At 41.5% G+C, this 22,979-nt stretch overlaps 1 protein-coding gene across 1 annotated transcript; it reads left to right on the forward strand.

The window, feature by feature from the left end:
* Positions 1-8,685: 8,685 nt before the first annotated feature.
* On the forward strand, positions 8,686-9,090 carry LOC108669942 (antifreeze protein Maxi-like). The gene has a single exon (XM_018157388.1). It carries the CDS (start codon positions 8,686-8,688, stop codon positions 9,088-9,090), a length of 405 nt encoding a protein of 134 aa, XP_018012877.1.
* The last annotated feature ends 13,889 nt before the right edge of the window (positions 9,091-22,979 follow it).

The following is a 22,979-nucleotide window of genomic DNA, read 5'->3' on the forward strand; positions in this document are numbered from 1 at the left end:
AAGAGCAGCAACAACAAGAGCAGCATCAACAAGAGCAGCAACAACAAGAGCAGCAACAACAAGAGCAGCAACAACAAGAGCAACAACAACAAGAGCAACAACAACAAGAGCAGCAACAATTAAGAGCAGCAACAACAAGAGCAACAACAAGAGCAGCAACAATTAAGAGCAGCAACAACAAGAGCAACAACAACAAGAGCAGCATCAACAAGAGCAGCAACAACAGGAGCAGCAACAACAAGAGCAGCATCAACAAGAGCAGCAACAACAGTATCAGTATCAGCAGTTTGGCTATCGGAACTATCGGACTCTTCTACAAAAGCTCGGCAGGCGGCTGCCTTCTTTAAAGCCCAACAGTCTGCTGCCTTCTTTGAAGCCCGGCAGGCGGCTGCCTTCTTTAAAGCCCGACAGTCTGCTGCCTTCTTTGAAGCCCGACTGTCTGCTGCCTTCTTTGAAGCCCGGCAGGCGGCTGCCTTCTTTAAAGCCCAACAGTCTGCTGCCTTCTTTGAAGCCCGGCAGGCGGCTGACTTCGTTGAAGCTCAATAGACGGTTGCCTTCTTTAAAGCCCAGCAGGCGGCTGTCTTCTTTTAAAGCTCGGCAGACGGCTGCCTTCTTTAAAGCACTGCAGGCGGCTGCCTTCTTTAAAGCCCAGCAGGCGGCTGTCTTCTTTTAAAGCTCGGCAGACGGCTGCCTTCTTTAAAGCACTGCAGGCGGCTGACTTTTTTACAGCCTGGCAGGTGGGTGATTCCTTTACAGCCCGGCAGGCGGCTGCCTTCAAAACTTTACTACTTAGCTTTTTGACGCGTTTACCGTAAGAGGGAAATGTGGGTTGGGAAATTCGATGGGGTGGGGCTGAGTGGGTCAATATTTGGGTAAGGTTCAGGGTTGGGGAAGGAAATCTATTATTGAGATTTTCGAACCTGGAGCTCATATTAATGTTTATTGAGAATTTTGAGTGATCGAAATTTTTGGAAACGTGATGAAATTCGAATGTGATTTACGAAACATGTCTGATCGATAGGAATTAATTTGATAAAAATTAATTCGTAGCTTCAGCACTGACATCAAAGTGACGCTGACGTCTCGCGCAGCGTAACGCGAGAAAGTGATCGCCAAAAAGCGTAGGTAATTTTAAGAACATCACGCGCGTATCACAGCCGCTTGGTTCGAGCATCAAAGAGTGCGATGCCATTGAGATGCGAAGCCAGGCATCGTTTTTCACTCAACCGAAGCGACGTATCGACGGCAGCAAAAGCTCTGCGCTTATGCAGAAACTTCTTTCGCTAATGGACCCGCCGGGAGAGCCGACTGTGAAGGTCCCAAATGAGCCTTCGATTACGACATTACTTTTCAAGCCTTTTGCAATTTTCTGTCCGTCAGCGAATTTTACGCTTCAGTTTTTTCACGTAGTTGCATTTGTTTCAGATAAATCAACTCATCAAAGTTTTTTTGCTGTTTCAATTGTCCCTGCAATATTAGGGAAACCAAAGTAATTATTTGGTATCGCCTCAAATAATGTAAGTGCTCATTAAAAAATCTAGAGAAACACTAATTTTCAAATTAATTGCTGCTGATCAGTACATTGCTGATCAGTACATTTGAATTTATCAAAATGTCCTTGGGCCATATCCCAGTCGGGCCACGCTGATATCGGCGCATTTAAAAACTTATAAGGGATTTAAATTTTCCATGCTATCCGACTCCTAATATCGCAGAATCTACGCACTGCAATTTCTTAGTATACAATTTTCCTTGTCTCTCTTTCAAAGATTGCCCAATCTTTTTATCGCCGTACTTCTAATTGTTGCATGGAAGCTTAAAATATATTTCAAATTAATTGATCCCTTTTGGAGCCAATTAGATTTTCAATGCATTTGATCGATCCCATCGGAATTTATCTTGCTTTATTTGTAAGTGCCATGTTTTTCATTATGCGAATAACAACTTCCGGAACTCGATTGTTTATAATCCTGAACTCTTTGAAACCTTGCCCTGATTTGATATCTACCAAATAATGACCCCCCATGAACTTTGTTTCATTAGTTATAGCTTTACTCGTTTAGTTTCGTGTCCTGTTCTTGAACATCAAATTCTTTAGAGGCATTTCGCTTTCCCTGCTGCCTTATGATAATTTAGGCTACGCTCCGTTATCTGGGGGTCGTACTATCAAAACTCGCTTTGTACAAGTAGCAGTCTAAGTATACACGAAGCGGTCTAAGTGCAAGTAGCAGCCTGTAAGTACAAGTAGCGGCCTATAAGTACAAGTAGCGGCCTAAGGACAAGTAGCGGCCTAAGTACAAGTAACGGCCTAAATACAAGTTACGGCATAATATTAAGTACCAATTAGTGGTCTAAGTACAAGTAGGCCCTATGTACAAATAGCGGCCTAAGCCCAAGTAGCGGCCTAAGCCCAAGTAGCGGTCTAGGTATAATTAGCAACCTAAGTTCACGTGGAGGCCTAAGTACGCGTATCATTGTGTACAGGCAGCGGCGGCTGGAGTCTTGTTTTTGGCCAGCATCGATTTCCTTTACATTCGCTGCCGCAAAGCCCATCTATTGCTCGCGCCATTGCCTGCCACTAATTACGAGATGGTTCTCTTACCCTCGTATCTTGATTAATGCATATAATCTTGACCCTCGTATCTTGATTAATGCATATAATTTGTATCATCGTGTCTTGATTAATACATATAATCTTTACCCTCGTGCTTTGATTAATTCTCATTCCCTCAAATCAATTTTTTCAATACTACATGTGCTCTTAAGCCTCGAATAATTGTCTAATGCAAGTACCTATATTCATTGTCATCTACTTACATTATTAAATCCATTAAAATTGTCGTATTAACTGTACTAAATTATAGTATTAACTAATGTATGAAGTCAATTATCGTCATACATTATTTAATATGTTCCCTTCTTTACACTCGTACTTTCATTTTCATTTAGTTATTGCATTCGTGCAGTTTAACCTTCGTGTTTTCTTGTTTATTCATTTTTTATGCCCGGTTTCTCACTGATTTAGATACTCATAACATGAATTTTAAGTGATGTCTATATTCTATACTAAGAAAGAGCTTGATTTTCTACATTTATTATACGAAAGCAGTTTGATTTTCTACATTCTCTTTACCAAAGCAGTTTGGTTTTCTACATTTTCTATACGAAATAAGTTTTATTTTCTACATTTTCTATACAAAAGCAATTGGATTTTTTACATTTTCTATACGAAAGCAGCTTGATTTCTACATTTTCTATACGAAAGCAGTTTGACTTCAACATTTTTTATACGAAATAATTTCGAAATTTTACATTTTCAATACGAAAGCAGTTGGGTTTTCTACATTTTCTATAAGAAATCAGTTTGATTTCTACATTTTCTATACGAGATAAGTTCGATTTTCTGCATTTTCTATACGAAAACAGTTTGATTTTCTACATTTTCTATACGAAAGCAGTTTGATTCTCTACATTTTCTAAACGAAAGCAGTTTGATTCTCTACATTTTCTAAACGAAAGCAGTTTGATTTCTGTAAGCCACCGATTACCCCCCTCCGAACTTTTCACTTGACCACCAAGTCAACTCTTTATTTTATGTATTATTCTGAGCAATTAAACATAGTAGCCTAATATTTATAATGATCATGCACGCTACTTATTCGTAACTATATTCAAAAACCAATATTTTTACCCAAGTATTTCAAGTGGTATTCAGTATTTAAGTGTAATTTATACATCAGTATTCACGCTACCCACAATACTCCGCGGGCGACGCACGCCTCAAACCATGGCCTCAATAAAAATTGATTGAATTCAAATTTTCCAAATAGTGACATACATACTTCTTGCACGTATTTCAGATACGTTCTGCAGCCGGGACAAAACTGGGTTAGGATGACCCACACAATAGCTAAAAGTGAGTCGCTACTCAGGACCAAATCTCAGTTTTGTTTTGAGTGCAGGTTGTTGTGTCTCGATGTTCGCCGACTCCGCGATCCGCAAAATGCCGCAGATCTTCAGCGCGCGTTCAACCGCGGAGATCAGCTCGCGATTTCTTGCCGGGTTTCCGGTTGTCGGGTTCGCGTTAGCGGGAGTCAGCGTGGCTGTCGCGCCACGACACTGCGGATGCGTTAAGCCGGACAAGTTGCGAGGCTTAATCCGGCACGGCTCGACCCGGCAGCTAAAGTCGTAGTCTTATTAAATGACGGTTAATACACCCGAGACCCGACGGTTACACTTCAGACGGTTACACACCCAACGGTTACACACCCGACGGTTACACTTTAGACGGTTACACACCCGACGGTTACGCACCCGACGGTTACACTTCAGACGGTTACACATCCGACGGATAAGATGCGTAAAGTGTGTGGACGTCACATCAACCATACGTCGGTGGGTGTGTGGATGATTTTCAATCAATTTGTAATAATTAGTTATTCCAAAATTCGTTCGTTTTAACGAATGAGCTTCATAAAATTCATCATGTCTTTTGAAATTACTGTTTTAAGTAGCGTACCTATACGTAAACTATGTTCTGATATAGTGACAATATACGTGAATCTTGTGTAACATTTGCTAGGTATAAGAATTTGTTTCGTACCGTACCTAAAATGTTAACAATTGGATCCGATATTGGATATTGTGATTCCCACTTCATATAGGAGAACAAAGGCCTCTATATGCCGACTAATTTTCTTATTTACCGAACTTTCAACAACATCACCACCCAGCTCACCAGCCACCACCACCCAGCTCCCCCACCACCACCCAGCTTCCCCACCACCACCCAGCTCCCACGTTTCAGACACAAAACTCCCACCTCGGCTTGCGTTATGCATGGCGGTGGCGCTTAAGCCGCGCTCCGCTAATAACGACCCCTTTCTCGTGAACCCTGCTAAACCCGTCGAGTAAACCTTTCCTCCTGAGCCCTGCTGATTCCTTTGAGTGAACCCTTCCTCCTGAACTATCCTGAATTAATTCAGTAAACCCTACCTCCTGAGCCCTCCTGAACCCATAAAGAAAGCCTTCCTGTTAACTTTTCAGCAATGAACACACCCAACGTCTCAGCCCAGAGATCAGTTCCTTTAACTGTCTTAATTTCTCCCTCGATTAACCCTTCCCTTATCAAACCCTTTCCTCGACTAACCCTCTCCTCGAAAAACACTTCCCTCGACCAACGCTTTCCGCGACAAACTTTCCCTCGACATACCATTTCCTCGAAAAACCTTTCCCTCGACAAAACCTTCCCTCATTAAACCCTTTCTCGTCAAACTATTATCTCGACAAACCCGTCCATCGACAAACTCTTCCCTCGCCAAACCCTTCCCTAAGCAAACCCATCCCTCACCAAACCCTTCCCTAAACAAACCCTTCCCTCGACAACCCTTTTCCTAGACAAACCCTTCCATAGACAAACCCTTCTCTCGACAAACCTTTCCCTCACTAAACCCTTCCCTCGTCAAACCCTTCCCTAAACAAACCCTCCCCTCGACATACCCTTCCCTCGACAAACCCTCCCCCCAGCAACCCTCCCCGCAGCAACCCCTTTTCTTCGACAAAACCTCCCCAAAAACTGTCCCTCAAATGAGCCCTCAGAGCCCGCACAAGGCACACCCTATACACGACCGTTGCTTATCCCAGGTTCGCTCAAAGCCTGAGTGTTGAGTTCGTCTGCTGAGTGGGCAACGGAGTGGGCAAGATGGAAATGAGTGGGCTGGCTTCTTGAGTGGGCAAACATGTGCACGTTATATACATGAATGGGTTCGAACCACACATTTATAAACTCAAAAGAATGCACTAGATTAACATGTGTTGGTTCAAACCAGACATTTGTACTCTGTAATCTTGTGCAAAATAAACATGTGTGGGTTGAATTCATCAACTTCAAAAAGGAAAACCTGCGCTAGCTATGCCCGCGCTGGTTAAATCACCTTTTTGAATACTGAAAAACCTGCGTAAAATAAATATGTGCTTAGTCTTGCCTGCTAAAAAGATTTTAAAGAACTTACGTGCGACTAATACGCCTTCTGAGGCTGAGGCTGCACTTCTTAAAGTCTTACCGACAAAAATGCGCTCGACTTGAGATGCGCTTTGTACTCTACTTACGTTCGCCTCAAATTTTAACGAGGAGCTGCATAAATGCATTTAATTTCTTGACTATTCTTTTATAAATCTCAAAAGTAAAGCATTACTCGTAATGTTCATTCGCTTAAAGGATTTAAAGACTAATTTTTGAACCTATCATATTTTTTAAAATTATTACGTTTGCCCTGCAAGTATTTTTCTAATGAACTAATTTTGCAATGAAACTCGTGATCCGATGCAAAAATTTGCACGATGATCGATCAGATCCTCTTGTGTGTGGGAACTGTCTTCTATATTTAGTTAAATCAATGTCCCTTTTGTATGAAGACAAACCAGACCTCATTGTCAACTTTGTTTAGTGTTATTTTAAACTTGATGTGGCCCTCTCTTGTGACGCTCGGCCCCACATGTCCCTGACGTGTATGTAAATGTGACGTACAATCCACATTTACATGACTCGATGTGGCCACACAGGTCCCTTGTGACGTTCACTCCATATTTACATGACTCGATGTGGTCCCACAGGTCCCTTGTGACGTTCACTCCACATCTACATGACTCGATGTGGCCCCACATGTCCCTTGTGACGTTCACTCCACATCTACATGACTCGATGTGGCCCCACATGTCCCTTGTGACGTTCACTCCACATCTACATGACTCGATGTGGCCCCACATGTCCCTTGTGACGTTCACTCCACATTTACATGACTCGATGTGGCCCCACATGTCCCTTGTGACGTTCACTCCACATTTACATGACTCGATGTAGCCCCACATGTCCCTTGTGACGCGCACTCCACATTTACATGACTCGATGTGGCCCCACATTTCCCTTGTGACGTTCACGCCACATTTACATGACTCGATGTGGCCCAACAGGTTCACGCCACATTTACATGACTATCTGGCCCTACAGTTCCCTCATGGCAGTGAAGGCTGCTGGCGCTGATGTGGTGACAGGCAATTATTGGCGTGCTCTTAATAAACCGATCTTCCGAGCGATTGCTTCCACGCACGTACAGCCCAACGATGGCCCGCCCTGCATTTGCGCACCTAATTCCGTGAACTGAAAATCTTTGTTCGGGTACAGTCAGACTCGACAGCTGCTAAGCTTTGATCATGTAGCGTATATTACTCATGAACTGCCAACCCATTCGTCTGTACAAACCGGCTCATTCTCTCATCATTTCTGTCTTAATTTTTGCATTGCTACTCGCTTACGAATTTCCTAACAGCGCCGGCAACCTGCAGAGCCTTCTGGCCTCTTTTTCAGACAACCTTTTCTCAAGACTACTTCTTCTCCAGACAACCTCTTCTCCCGACAACCTTCTTTTCCTGAAAACATTTTCTCCGGTAACCTCTCATCTCCAGACTAACCCTTCTCTGGTAACCTCTCTTCAGACTAAAACTCTTCTCCAGTAACCTCTCATCTCCAGACTAACTCTTCTCTGGTAACCTCGCATCTCCAGGCTATCTCTTCTCCCTCATCTCCAGACAAACTATTTCCCGGTAACCTCTCATCCCCAGACTAACTCTTCTCTGGTAACCTCTTATCTCCAGAGCAACTCTTCACCAAACGTGACGACAGCAGAAAATAGTTTGTTGAACAGGATGCATACTGTGTATTTTCTGTATTTTCTCTTCAGGGATTTTTTCTGTGACCAAGCAATTGGGTGTTTTTTTATTGACTAAGTTGTTGGATGGTTTTTTAATGAATAAGTCGTTGAAAGTTTTTTTCCAATGACTAGGTCGTTGGGTGTTTTTTCAGTGCCATGTCGTTGGATTTTTTTCAATGACTAGATCGTTGGGTGTTTTTTCAATGACTAGGTCGTTGGGTGTTTTTTTTTTTCTAAGTCGCTGAGAAGCGATCCAAGGAAGTGTGGTGAGAAAGTAACCTGTATAATTTTTCAGGTATCGACAAGTTGACTTTTAATGTAGATGATGCCGGCGAAGTATGGAATGGGATAAGGAAAAGCTAGAACGGTATATGTGGGGGTGAGGGAGGCAATGAGTGAAGGAAGGGGGAGGAAGGGGATGAGGGTTGAGGCAGGACGAGTGATAATGGAGACAGATGGGCTACGAAAGAGGGCTCCTGGAGGAGGCTAACAGAAGCAGGGCAACAGGAGGCTACAGAGATAAGGTAATACAGGAGGGTAGTAGGAAAAGGCTATAAGGACTGTGGCTTCACATGAAAAAAAGATTATGGTGATAATAAAATAACCATAATAATGCCAAGAGTAGGCAAGAGTTCTGCTACAAGAGGAACTAACGTGGCTGGGAAATATAGGAGTAGGAGTAGGTAAACAGAAGTGAGTCAACAGATGAGGGTAACTGAAAAAATAGCAGCAGGATTAAATGGAGAGTGAAAGAATTAGTAGTAGGATATTAAATTGAAAGTATTGAATTATGGCAGCAAAGTGCGGGCTGTAGATAGAGGGTAGCAGGAGGAAAGCAAGAGGACCAGACGACCAAAAATTAAAAGAAAAAATAATTTTAAAGTTAACACAAAGTCTCATGAACAACAATACGGCGTAGCACCAGTAGCGCAACAGGAGGCGGTAACAGTAGGGGCATCAATTGATTATTAATCCATCAATGGTTAGACGGTCGAGGCCATCGTCGAGCCTTCGTCCTGTCGGGAGGGACAAGCCGGTGTCCCTCGCTGCCCTCGACGATGCAGCGGCCTCGTCCCTCGCTGCCCTCGACGCTGCAGCGGCCTCGTCCCTCGCTGCCCTCGACGATGCAGCGGCCTCGTCCCTCGCTGCCCTCGACGATGCAGCGGCCTCGTCCCTCGCTGCCCTCGACGCTGCAGAGGCCTCGTCCCTCGCTGCCCTCGACGCTGCAGAGACCTCGTCCCTCGCTGCCCTCGACGATGCAGAGGCCTCGTCCCTCGCTGCCCTCGACGATGCAGAGGCCTCGTCCCTCGCTGCCCTCGGGAAGACCTGCAGTTCACGTTTATATTTCATGATCGATTGCTCACTCACAGCCACATTAATGTGACCCGCTGGACCCACTTGCCCTCCTGGCCCGTGTGAGGGGGCGGGTCTCTTTAAGTGCGGCTCATTGTGTCCCAGCTTTAGGTGGGACTCTATAGTATAGATCAGTAATAACGGGAGATTCTATTTTATAGTTTTTTTATGTATCATTTTATAAATCGTTTGCAAAAAACCTTGTTCCAACAGACAAATCTTTTCGCAGAATTTCAATATTTTTACTCACATGTAATAATTGGAAAATGTTTTAAAAATCGCCGTAATGGGAACAGCTCACAATTTTGTATATGTTTGTATACTATAAGGTTAAAAAATATTTCCCAATCTTTATAATTGTACAGCGCCATCACAGATGATCAATTTTTCATAGCTCCCTAGCTTATTCCAAAATTATCAAAAAAAATTCTCCTATGTAAATATTCTATTAAAATACATTTTTGTTTCTAAGAGTCCCTAAATAATAATAAATAATATAAAATGAAAAATTAGATTAAATTATTTCAAATTCAACTTAACTTATACGTTTTAACAAAAATTTCTTTAGGAAGTCATCGCCCTTGCACAAACTTGTATTCAATGAAGCACTCATCCCTCGAAATTAGTTTTGCTGTTCTCACTGAAATTCATCCATCAAAATACAATCCAATATTCGAAGCATCATGGGTGTCATGCATTTTTTGTTTCATATCACTCCATTTCATCAAATATTTTGCTAATGAATTGTTTTGATATTTAACCTTTATTAGTGGCAATGTCTTGCAGTACGTAAGCCTTCCTATACCAAATCACTCTCGAACGTTGCGAGGCTTTCCTGACCAGGCAGTGCAGGCTGCAGATTCTGTTCATTTCTTAACAGGGACATGCTGAAATCTTCTTCTGCGGAATTTTTATCATAACTTCGAATGGTAGAAAAATCATTCCTTCTCAGTTAGTCATTTATCCATTTTGATTTATCCTTTGGTTCTGTAAAGGAGGTTCTGCAACAGCCTCTGTATAAAATGCCATAAAAGATGCTGCAGGAGGCGCTGCTGAATGCTTAGCAGGAGGGTCTGTAGGAAGTGCTGCAGGAGCTGCTACAGGAGCTGCTGCAGAAGCTGCTGCAGGAGCTGCTGCAGGAGTTGCTGCAGGAGCTGCTGCAGAAGCTGCTGCAGAAGCTGCTGCAGAAGCTGCTGCTGCACGAGGCACTGCCGAAGGCGCTGCATGGGGGCGGTGGCTGATGAGCCAGCAGGTTTTTATAGCGTTCATTTAGAGGATATTTTTGCGGTCGTAAAAGCTCTTGCGTTGAGTGGCAGTCTCAGGTAGCCATTAGAGAGGAGAAAGTGGCGCTGCTTGGCTAACTTTTGCGCCGCACGCCACAAATTTTAACATTTTTCCCGCATGGAATAAGGAGGTGGGGGGACTGTCGGTGGGGGCCGGTATAGGGACGAAAAGGCACCAGTGTGGTTGTAAGGGGTTGAGGGAGAACATTTTTTAATGAATTGATGAATTGTATCTCATTTCATTGTAGAGGATTCTGCAATTTACGAAAGATGCAAATGAAAGTACCGATCAATTTAATGAATGGTTTTTACCGAATTTCATCGTCCTCCTCGGAATTTTTACAAAGATTGCGTTCTAAAGGAAGTTGATACCAAGAAGTGCATTGTATTTATGCGTGCATCGGCTGGTTCACGGAACACTTGGGCTCAGGCATCTGAGGTTCGGACCGTCACGTCAGAAAAATCAAGTTTACTCACGTCCGCCTACCATGTCAGTCACGTCAGTATAAGGAACATGAATGAACAGTGCAAATTGCAAGCATTTCCATGTAATGAGGTATCGCTCAGTAAGATCCAATGGAGACAGGATTGAAGCGATGATTAGAAATTAATTTTTTTTGGAATCGGCTGCTGCATTCACACTTGCTGTGCGGCGAACGCTAACATTGTATATGCAATCCATGATCTAAACATGGATTTATCGCCTAAGTGAATTAGATAGACTCCCTGCGCGCCAAACGTTTCCTCTTGCTGTCTTCTTTTCTTTAAAATTTGACACAATTATTTATCCTCGTGCGATAGTCTGCATGTTAATTCAGTAGTTCATTTGGTATCTAGCCCTGCGTGCGGTCCGAAATGAATTCGGAATTGTCTTAGGAATTCGGCGTGCGGAATTATCTTAGGACGAATGAGTGGCCTTATGAAGCACTTGCGCGAACTTGTTGCGCACGATCATTAGGTCGGTAATAACTAAAAGTATAAGGGGTTTCTTAATAGCTTCTTAGCTAGAATTAAAAAATTTTGCAGGCACAAGTTTTGTTTTGCTCTCTTGTATGGCTTAAGCATCACGAAGTATGCTGTCCAAGCGAGCGGTATAACGCCGACCTACGTACTAGATCCGCGAAATTGAAACAAAGTGGACTATGAGTTTATATTATGTTGCATTGTTTATCAAATAAAATTCCCTGTCAAATCGACGTCGAAAAGTGACGAAAATAGAGCGAGACACGAGCTAACCGAAATTTCACGTTGAACCATCGCCGTTTTCCGATTATTTGATGCCGAACAAACTTTTTTCATCTGTTCAGTGTGTGAATTCGATCAATTGCAGATTGTTTATCATATAACTACTTAAAGTTTGAACGAACGTCATCGAATTATTCTTGAAAATTATTTGCTTACTCAGGTCAAGTTTTTCAACCACCTACCATGAGCTTTAATTTTAAAAAATTTTAAACGTTGCTTAACGATCGCTTCATTGACGTTGAATCTCCGACCACAAAAGCACGTAATCGAAAACTCGCCATAAAAAATAGATGCGACTTCCGTTTTATTGGCCGGCGGACTACAGTAGATTTTATAGTACACTGCATTTTCATTGGATTGCAAAATAAGATTAGCCCGCTTTATCAGGTTCTGTAACTTCAAGAGTTTATGAAATTCAATGTATGTATTTACATAATGACGATTCATCAGTGTTCCTTCTGTAAAGAAAAATTTAAATATATCTATATATTATCTATACAATTTAATCACAAAAGTGCTATATGATGAAGCTAGAAGAAATTCTAAGAAAGTTAGGTTAAATTGTTAATTGTCGATTCTTTGAGTATTGAAACGTCACGTAAGGATTTAAATGTAAAAAATTAATTTATGTGTCACTCATCCAACATTGAAACAAGGCTGTCCGAAACTTTGCAAAAGTTATATAGCTTCTATTTTCATTTTAAACCAATATTCTGATTATTTTTAAAAGAAAAAAAGAAGTCGTTTCAACTGTGGACAGAACCGGCATCCAGCAATACCTCTAACCTCTAGCAACACTAACAGGCCACACAACACTAACACAACACTTTGGCAACACAACACCAGCAACTAGCAACACTAACATCTAGCAACACCAGCATCTAGCAACGCTAACATCTAGCAACACTAACATCTAGCAACACTAACATCCAGCAACACTAACATCGCTCAATGCGTTGCCCATGTTTAGCCGTACCTCGAATGGCCCAGGAACGGATCTGCCAGAGCAGCGCTGCCGAGACGCAGGATCAGATTCCATTACCCGCTTTATCCTCACATGAACATAAAATCAACTACGCTGCGCTTCCCGAACACCACCTGATCTCCGGTCTTCCGTATAATAATCAATAGCTAGACAAGATGTAAACGCGTGAATCTCAAGTTTATTTGTAGATGTGCTGAGAAAAAATGATTTGCGATGCTGCTGGCTCGCGGAATTGTCTTGCACACGTTTGTTTTGAATGCAGTCTATGTGGTGAAGATGTTGACGATTAAAAGTTGAATCACTGTGAGAGGTCTATTGAGTTTAAAGGAATATCGTTACTGGGCAGTATTACATTTTTTGCATCACCTGGCTCAAATGTGGGCAGATACGCGATAGCCACGTTCAGCGTAAGCTCCGGACACCGGTGGCAAGGACGACGAATATCAAGCCTATCGACGGCTTGCGGACGGTAGACGACGATGGCCGCGCATCAGCATGACCATGTACGAGAACGTTCTGAACTTAACACAAGGACATGACAAGGATCTAATCGCACTGCAAAGGGCGGGGTGTGACTGCACGCAGGAGCAGGGTTTAACCGCAATTAAGGAGGAAGGTCTAATCGCACCGAATTAGCAGGAATCTAACTGCAATACACGAGGAGAGCCTAATCGCGCTGAAGTAGAAGGGTCCGCCAGCCCTACTTTTATAGGGTCTGTCGATATGCTTAATCTGTGTTCATAGGCTCTGTTTGTCTTTTTTGTTTAGTGTCTAGAAGATTTACTTGCTTAAGGTCTGTCCATGCCCAGCCTGCTAGTTTTAGGTCTGCATCGCCCAATTGCTAAGGATCTGTTTGCTGGTCTACAAACGTAGGTTCTCCTCGGTCAGCCCCTGCAGGGGGAACTCTACGGGGGCCACTCCGTCACTTAGCCCCAGCAGCTCGGGGGGTAGGGGGATGGGGAAAAAGCTGGATGGGGGGGATGAAGAGGGACAGAGAGGAGGTAGGGGGTGGGGGATTGAAGGCTACGTCACCACCACCGCCACCACCATCACCACCATCACCACCACCCCTCCCCATTAATGTCAGTAATGCGCCGCATTATGGCACACGAGTTATGGCGGCCGTACGTGTGGCGTGCGTCACGCTCCGTCCGCTGCATGCATGCGTCTTCACGCGTCATGTCTGCCGTCATGACGTGATGCGTCTAAATGCGTACCAGCCCACTCCTCCAGCCCACTCCTCCAACCCAATCCTCCAGCCCACTCCTCCAGCCCACTCCACCAGCCCACTCCTCCAGCCCACTCCACCAGCCCACTCCACCAGCCCACTCCACCAGCCCACTCCACCAGCCCACTCCACCAGCNGGCGCTGCTGTTCTGCCAGTCCAGCGTTGGTTATGGGCGTGTTGTTCTTATTGATGTAGGAGATCATACCCTTAATACGGCGCTGCTGTTCTGCCAGTCCAGCGTTGGTTATGGGCGTGTTGTTCTTATTGATGTAGGAGATCATACCCTTAATACGGCGCTGTTGTTCTGCCAGTCCAGCGTTGGTTATGGCGCGCGTTGTTATCATTTATGTAGGAGATCATACCCTTAATACGGCGCTGTTGTTCTGCCAGTCAAGTGCGATTTCGTGATTTTGAATTGTTTAATAAAGTTTTATATTTTTCATTGCTACTCCATTTATTTTTTCATTATTATTAATTTGAATTTCTCGTAAGACTTTGAATATATAAAATGTGCGATTTTTCCGTCACACGAACAAATTTTCCGTCTTATCCGCAAGTATGTGATCCGTGAAAGAGGAAATAGACTGTTCCTTTCCCTCGTATACATCATTGTTATTTTTGCAAGAATATCTATTATGAATAATATCTTCACTATCTATAATGATTATCTGACGGTAGTGGCACTGATTAAGCACGTCTCGCGCGCCCAGTTCTTTACGAGTCAGTAACTTCCAGCGAATGGTGCGCGTACTCAGGTTCAAGGACTGGTAAGTTGGTAAGCTTTGGATATATTCGATTTATCTTGAAGCCGGATTTATTGTTTCCTCATTTGATTTATTGGAAATAACATTTTCTCATCGAAATTCATTTGTCTACAGTGACAATGCCCCCATGTCGGCCATATTTAACAACAGAGATCTGTGACCTGACATGGAAGAGCTTGAACAGCTTGTGAGCTTGATATATGACACTTGAAAGTAGAAGAACACGTTGTTAGCGCGTATATTTGTAGTAGGAAACAGTTAGTTATTAGTACGTGAAAACTAAGCACTAAAGTAATAAGTTTTTCCTTGTTAGAGAACAGTTCAGTACGCTGCTTCTCCTACTAGAAGAACGCCTTAATGCTGCCGACACGCTGAGTCGGTGTTGCCACTCAGAGGCAATCTTGCAAGGCTCTTGAGAATATCGCTGTTGCAATGTAGCGGGAAAACCCCAAGATAGCCGGACTCTCAACCACTCTCGCAGCACGAGCCTCCTATGGCCCATCAAGGCTTGGCCACAACAAGTTTCGCCTTTGCAGCGAAATGTTTTCGCCTTTACGCGCTTTTGCCACAAAACCGACCTCTCACAAACTCAACTTTGGCTGCCGACCGCCGAAAGTCGCTCGCCGAGGCTTAAACCTGAGATTGCAAGCAGTCTTTGTTGAGCCTTTCTTTGGGGCCTCTTCGTATCAGGTAGCAATCCTTGTGTGCTGAAGTACTGGCGTTTAGCCCTTTTGTCGGGATTCTTTGAATCAGGTAGCAATCCTCGTACGATGAAATGTGTGTTCACCCTTTAGTCGGGATTTCTTGTATCATGTTGCAATCCTTGTGCAATGAAATGTCTGTGTTCACATTATTGTCGACATTTCGTGTATAAGGTAGCAATCCTCGTACGATGAAATGTGTGTGTTCACCATTAAGTCGCTTTTCTTTATATAAGATAGAAATCATCAAGTACGTTTTTTGTTTACCTTTTTCTCGTTATTACCCCGTGTTCGTTACGATTAACCCTCTAATGTAATTTTTCTGTGGCGAAACGAAAAAAAATCTCTACATTTAAAGTATGTGTTTCCTGCTATGATTGAATAATATCATGTGATTTGTATCATTAGGAATGTTACATTTAGAATATTATATTAGTCCATATCATGGCAAAGAATGTCTTGAACTCAAGTTCATCTTCTACAAAACCAATCGTGTCCAATTCCAAGAGTTTATTTTTTACGGAGATTTTTATTACGTCAACAACGTAACGTAAACAACGTAACGTAAACAACGTTTTATTATGTCAAAAACGCTGTTCTGACGTTACTCTTCATTTCATAGACCGATTTTACAAAAAATTTTCGTTTTCAATTCTCATGATGGTGAATTCTCAACATTTGATGGGTGATAATTGCCTAAACTGACCGATTCTATGATTACTGAAACTGACGGAAAGATATCGTTAGAATCTATCAGCTACGCATGGCTTAAACCTTATGCAACAACTTCTACACGTCAGTTGTTGCAATTCGCAATACTGATGTAAAAATTTTCATCAGTTGTTTGACTTCGCGATGCTGTATGCCTGAATGGTCAGTAGTCACCAATTGTTGAACTTTGTTGCACTACGTGAAACTGATGCATGAATAGTAATCAATTGTTACACTCCTGGATTCTGATGCATGAATAGTAATCAATTGTTGTACCATATGATTCTGATGCAAGAATAGTAANGTCACGCCGCTCGGTTGCGCCGTTGCGGGGAGTGGCACCGCTGCTCCAGGATGCGGTACATAAGAGGGCTAGCTCAAGCACCCGAAGGGGGCGAAGAGCTGATGGGTGTTGAAGAGAGTTGTTGATGGGAAAATGAGCGGTTCATGAATGTATTATAAAAAAAATATTGGATTAATGGACTATGGAAAGATTAAATGAGGATTGAAGCAGGGATTGTTGAAGCCCTACAGGAATTGTGGGGAAATAAGAGTTGATGACGACGAGAAAAAGTTTTTGAGGACAAGAGAAAATTTATGAGGGAAAGAAATTTAAGGAAGGCAAGAGAACTTGATGAGAAAAAGATAGAGTTGATGAACCAAGAAAAAGTTTATAAGGCAAGAAAATTTGATAAAGCAAGAGAAAGTTAATGAGGACATGAAAAAGCTGATGAGAACAAAAGAAGTTGATGAGGGCAAGAGAAAATTTATGAGGGCAAGAGAAACTTAATAAGGACAAAATGGCGTTGATGATAGCAAAAGTGAGTTGATAAAGGCAAGAGATCAGGGGCAATCAGGGCAATAAATATTTGATGAAAACAAGTGACTGTTGATGAAGGTAAGAAAGTGCTTACTGAAATAAAAGTGGAGTTTCTATTAGGGCAAACTACAGAACAATGGATGTGCTGATAAGCGCCAGGGACAGGGTACTCAAGTCAACAAAGTATGACGAAGAGAAAGTGAGGATAAAGTGAGATGAAATGGCGTATGGTCGAAACAAATAAGAGAGCAGAGCAGCTGTAAGATATGGTGGGATGTTTAGTGCAGCCTGAATAGAGATGTGGAAAGCATTATTTAACCGATTTTATTTCAATACAATATTTTATTCAATGTGTCACAGTCTGCGATGAATCGCTTCATCGTCCGTTGTCAAAACATCCTCACTTTTTGGTCTCAGCCTCCACAGCCAAGCATCAAGGGTCGGTGCAGATGAGGGGGGACATACGCCCCCCATGAGCACATCACTGGTGAGGTCCCTGGGGTCAGGGAACAACATGCCACCGAATAGCTCTTCATATGGATGCCATTTGTACGGCGGTCCACTTTTATTCTATTTGCCTTCATTTGCCGCTGATGTCGCGTGAGACATGGCGTCCGAGTGGTAGCTGCTACTCTTGAATGTTGTCTTATTGCTGCTCTTTATTCTGTTTGTGTTGTTTCTACTTATATTTGTGCTGATTAATGTACTGCTGCTACAATTTATAATATTGATTTCGAATTTTACTGCTTATGGTGTATATATATCCAGATTTTTGGCATACTATGCATTTCAGTTACAAATGCAACTCTGATTCATAACCTGATGCTCTGATGTTCGTTATTATTTGCATTCCACCCCTTTTGTTGTTACTTATTTCATAATACAAAATTATTACGTACTAGAAAAATGCTAAAGAAACGCTCCTAAGAGCACCAGTGCGGCCATGATACAGCGACTGCTTTCCTGGCACAATCGCCGCTTTGGCAGCCGAGGTGCGGTGGCGAGGCTCGCTAAACTGCTCTGCTTTGTAAAGTTTCTCTGTGGAAATCTCTGTATTTTGGAGAGCTCTAGTTCTTTGTGTAGGTCTGAGCTCTGGACTCCCATAGGTATCATTACGCCGACGCTGCCGCCTTCCCATTGGCTCTCGCCCACACCTTCGCTTCCTTCGCTCCGGCACAGACTTCGGCTTCCATCGTATCTCAAAATAACCTGAAAAGTTTACTTTCGACGAAGTGAAATGGTGAATTAACCCGAATAAATAATGAAAGAACTAATATAAAAAAGGGAAGTGGGGTGCACGCGGTCCGTGTTGTAAATAATCTATTATTCTACAACAACGAATTAAATATCTGATGCATCTCTAGAATCTCGAACTTAATAATCCAGTGAATCATTATATCAAAATCAATGACAGCAAGATAACGGAACCTATTTTTTTAATGAGTTAATTATCCACTGTTAGCTTGGTGTTCCCCTAATCTCGTTCATCCTGTTAATGCTTCCTCTTTTTGGAGCTACAACGTGGATGTTAACTGCAAAAAACTGGTCCGGAATGGCCTATTAAAGGCTGCCTAATTCTCTTTCTTTTGAAGCTCTTGTATTTTTTATGTTATGCGACTGGATACGCAAGATTTAATAGGATTCGTAAAATTAAATGGGTATGACGAGTTTTGTTTGACTTAATGAGCGGATAAAAACTCCAGAAGCAACAATGAGTCATCCATTCCTATTATGTTTAAGTTGTAAATTTGATCTCGAGTCGAAGGTAATATTGTCGGAGAAAGAATATTGTGGCATCGATGCAAGCAATCAGTTACAAGTCGTTTCCTGCAAATATCAATATTCATATCTCAAAATTGTAGGACTATATTTTCTTCTTTGTATTCGCTTATATTTATCTTGAATGTATCTTCATTTAAATTATGGGGACTGCGAGAGTTGTTGCCTGACTTACTTAAATGTTCGGGGTTGTATCCGTAGAGTTTGAGAGCCTCTTCGCGCTTAGGTGTTGACTTGCGATTGGTAGAAAATTTTATGCTCATTTAAACGTCGCCCAACGCAATCCTATTATTAACTTTCGATAAATTATTTATTAACTTCAAATCACAAATTTCTTTGTTAAGATTACCTTCAACGTAACCTTCAACTTTCCCGTTGACGTCATTTTCCCGTTGCAAGAAATGTAACAATATCGATATTATTTGTTATCTTTGAGTTTAATCCTTTTCATTGCATGGTTAGACACTAGCTAAATCGACCATATAAATTCATCTATTCCTACTCCTACACTTCTTTTCAAATACTACTAATACCCATTTCTTCCTCAATTACTACACTATTCACCTCAACTCCATCACCCTCATTCATCAGCACGTCCGACCTCATCACACAATCTGAACAAAAATTCCCCTCATCACACCCCCGTCTCCATGTTCTGCAGCCCTGCATCACAGCCTGAGTGCATCACACTCTTGTCCGCGTATCAAAGAACAAACTGCGGTGCCAATTTTCCGCTTCGGTTCCCTCCGCAGACGTCCAATCAGCGCCCAGTGTCCTCGAATGGCAGCTAAAACCTGCTGGCATTTCGGCCCCCGCGCGCTGGTGCGAGAGCGGCGCAGCTACTTCAGCCCTCGGCGTTTTGAATGTCCTGTTCGCTATCTTATCTTTTGATATGTCTTTATTTGATACAATCTCTTTCTCGGTGTGATTGAATTGTTTGTTACTCAGAGTAGATGAATCGTTGTTCTCAAGATGAAAAATTTAACGATTTTTTAATGTTTTTCCTCATCAAGCTCAAATCTTGTGATGACATTTTTCAATCTTACCCGGAAACTTTAATTGGAACCTCACTTGTAATGATAATGATAATGTTATTCACGTGGAATTTAAAGTTTTTATCTTTTTAATGAAGAGTGATTTTGGAACGCAGATACAGTGTTCATCTGGTCGATCATGTCTTCTTATTAACGTTAAGCGTTCTGCGCTGTGGAAGTAATACTTACAAGGCACGCAGTCACTGGCTTGAGGGATGCCCATCGTGGGTTAACATTCATGAGGTTTGAGCAAATAAGTCTTTCCTAAATGTTTCTGTTAGTTTGTTCAAACTTGGGGATATTCTGGAACCCAAATATTTTCTTAAAAAATACAGTAATTATATTTTTTTATATTCGGGAGAGAATATTAGAATACTGATATTTTTCATGAACGTGAAATAGTAACCTTGTATATGCGATGCATAAAAATGTTAAAGGGATGACTGAATGAAATCAAATTAGAATACGCTTAGCTAAGGCACTCCTTTGACTTGGAGCACGGAACGTTGTGAATATCGAGCGAAAAACATCTAGTATTGAATATTGGACACAAAATACGGTACAACAAGCAAAACTATCAATAAATACGAACAAATTTTAAACATATAAATTGTTAAAGTAGATTGAGACATAATCTTTGATTCCGCAATTACAATGAAGGAACGGAGCGCCATGGTAACAAAGGTCAGAGCAAATTATTTGCGGAGAGAAGACGCATATTTCCCAAACTGAACTTGCTAAATTTCAAAAAGAAAATTGTATCTATTCATAAGGCTTCAGTTTAAGATTGAAACTCATATAGGTGAATTTCGGGGAAAGTTTTCATTCACACTTTTGAATACGATACTTTTAATAAGCTTGATTAACTTAGCGATTTTGATGTATCAAGTTTTCATTAAAAGGATGATTTCCGTACTTTTGACGATGTTAATCCCGTGAAGCGATATTATTTACATCGAGACGTTGTATGCACGTGCAATAATAGTAAGTGCGAGATGCGATAGTATTTACATGGAAAATAGTACGTGTGAAAAGCGATAGTATATGCATAAATATATATAGTGAGTTGATAGTTGTATAAGAGCCAATATTATTTCCAATGAATGAAGTGAAGTAGTTAAGTGAAACGATAGTTTTACACGAAAATAATGCCAAAATCAGTTTTATCTCCAGCTATTGGTGAATATCCAAGAGAATCTCCAGCGCTTAGAGGTGTCAGACGATCTCGAATGCTTGAAAAAAGGTCGAAAACGATTTCTAGCATAAGAAAAAGGTGTAGGTGCGTTGTCATCATTTGGAGCAGACCCAAGAGGTTCTCCATGCAGCGTTTGGTAAGTATTCAAAAAGGTCTCCAGCGTCTGGGAAGTTGCATGAGCAACTCCAACGTTTGAAAAGTAGTAGATGAAACTCCGTTGTTTGAAGAAGATGCATAGGAATCTCAAGCGTTCGAAAAAGTTGCAGGAAGAGTTTCGTTATTTGGAGAAAGTGCAAGAGGACCCTCAGCGTTTAAATTAGGTTCAGGTGTAAAAGGTTCTGAAAAAGGTGTAAGATTCTGAAAAAGGTGTAAGATTCTGAAAAAGGTGTAAGATTCTGAAAAAAGATGTAAGGTTCTGAAAAAGATGTAAAAAGAATAATGTCGTTTGAATAAAGTGTAAGAGGATCTCCTGCGTTAAAGAGCGGACAGAAATAACTCCATTGTTTAGAGAAGATGTACAAGGATCAACAGCGTTTGAAAAAGGTTCAGGAATAACTCCATTGTTTGGAAATGGCGTAAGAGGATCTCCAGCGTTTGGAGAAGACGCGAGGGGAACTTCAGCGTTGTTTCAGTGCGGTTAACCACTACTGAAGGCCCTGATCCAGTCATTCTCCCTGCAAAGACTCTAATTTTCTCGGATTTATCTCGAGGTCTGCCAAACTCAGACTTGGACACTTGCGCGCTAGAGCTCAAACTCGCAGACAACAGCCAACAACACTCGTAACTCAATAGAAGAAAATACAGCTCAGCTCCCCAATGTTTGGAGTTAGGCCAGTCTAGGCTTTATGTACTGATGCTATAACGTTCCCCAAGCCTCCTACCCTTCAGCTCCTCCCACGCCTGATAGGAGGCTACTGCTTCTTCAAGAGGGAACATTGAACCTCTTATGCCTGTGTTCCAGCAAGCAGATACTTCATCATGACTTCTTCAACGTAAAAATTTCTTTCGTAGTGATTCCATTGAAGTTGCGTTCGTTGCCAAAACTTGCTGGTGGTCAGTTGTTGGCGATTCTTGGGATGTAACCCAATCATTATCATATTATATTATATTATATTATATTATATTATATTATATTATATTATATTATATTATATTATATTATATTATATTATATTATATTATATCATATTATATATTATATTATATTTTATTTTATATTGTGTGACTATTGCCGCTAAAGCTTTCTTCCTTTTATCTCGGTAAAGTCCTTCCTCCCCGCTGCAATGGATCTTCCCGGGGGAGTAAGCAGCACCCATGGTGACCTTATATCTCTGTCCGATGTCATCCTCTAACTTCCTTAACTCTCTTCCATCTCCTTAGCTCTCATTTTGTTTCACTTCTTCTATCCGCTCTTTATTTTAATCGTCGATTTACTCCTAAACTCACTCCCTTATGCGCAACTTGGTTTCAAGAAATATTTTTTTCTTAAGTTTGTATTTCACTGCTTGTATTTTTTTCCTTTACAGTGTCCATGATCGTATGTTACTTTGGGTTATTTGAGTTAGGCAGCGAATGCGCCAGGCAGCGAGAGCCTGGTTTAATCGGTCACAGAAATTGAATAATAATAACTAATTGTAAATCTGGACTGCTGTGCGTTAAAATAATCGATATGACATCATATTAACCTTCCTTAACCTGAAAAAAACTAACCTAAATAATCTGGCCTAACCTAACCTAACTTTACATAAATGGCCAAAGAATACGTGGGAAATGTCAAATGTGTTATTCGCATTTCGAAGGTCAAAAATTATAATCAAATCAAAGAACACAGGGCCACTATAAGTACAGGTTCTCGGATCCTTTTAGAGAGTGGACATTTTTTAGGAGATAGGAGGAAATGACTGAATGATTATAATTGTTTTGTGATCGGTATTAATTTTTTACATAAATTAAATCCGCTTTATTGAAAGCGAGAAATTTAATTAGTTGTTCCACCCCCTTGCATCATCTTCTTGTATGTCTCATGATTTTCCAACTAAAAGATAAAACTCCAAGTCCGAGTATTTATTTTTTAATCTCGGATTTTTATAATATATTTTTGAAATCTGTCAATAATTAGAACAAAAGCACCTCACTAATTTTTACAACACCTGTCCATTACCTTCTCCAACACT

This window comes from Hyalella azteca, unplaced genomic scaffold, assembly GCF_000764305.2.
Source record: "Hyalella azteca isolate HAZT.00-mixed unplaced genomic scaffold, Hazt_2.0.2 contig13900, whole genome shotgun sequence".
In the NCBI taxonomy this organism is placed as follows: Eukaryota; Metazoa; Arthropoda; class Malacostraca; order Amphipoda; family Hyalellidae; genus Hyalella; species Hyalella azteca.

Coding starts and splice junctions, on each gene's coding strand:
- LOC108669942 (XM_018157388.1), top strand. CDS start 8,686: ATGGTTAGACGGTCGAGGCCATCGTCGAGCCTTCGTCCTGTCGGGAGG.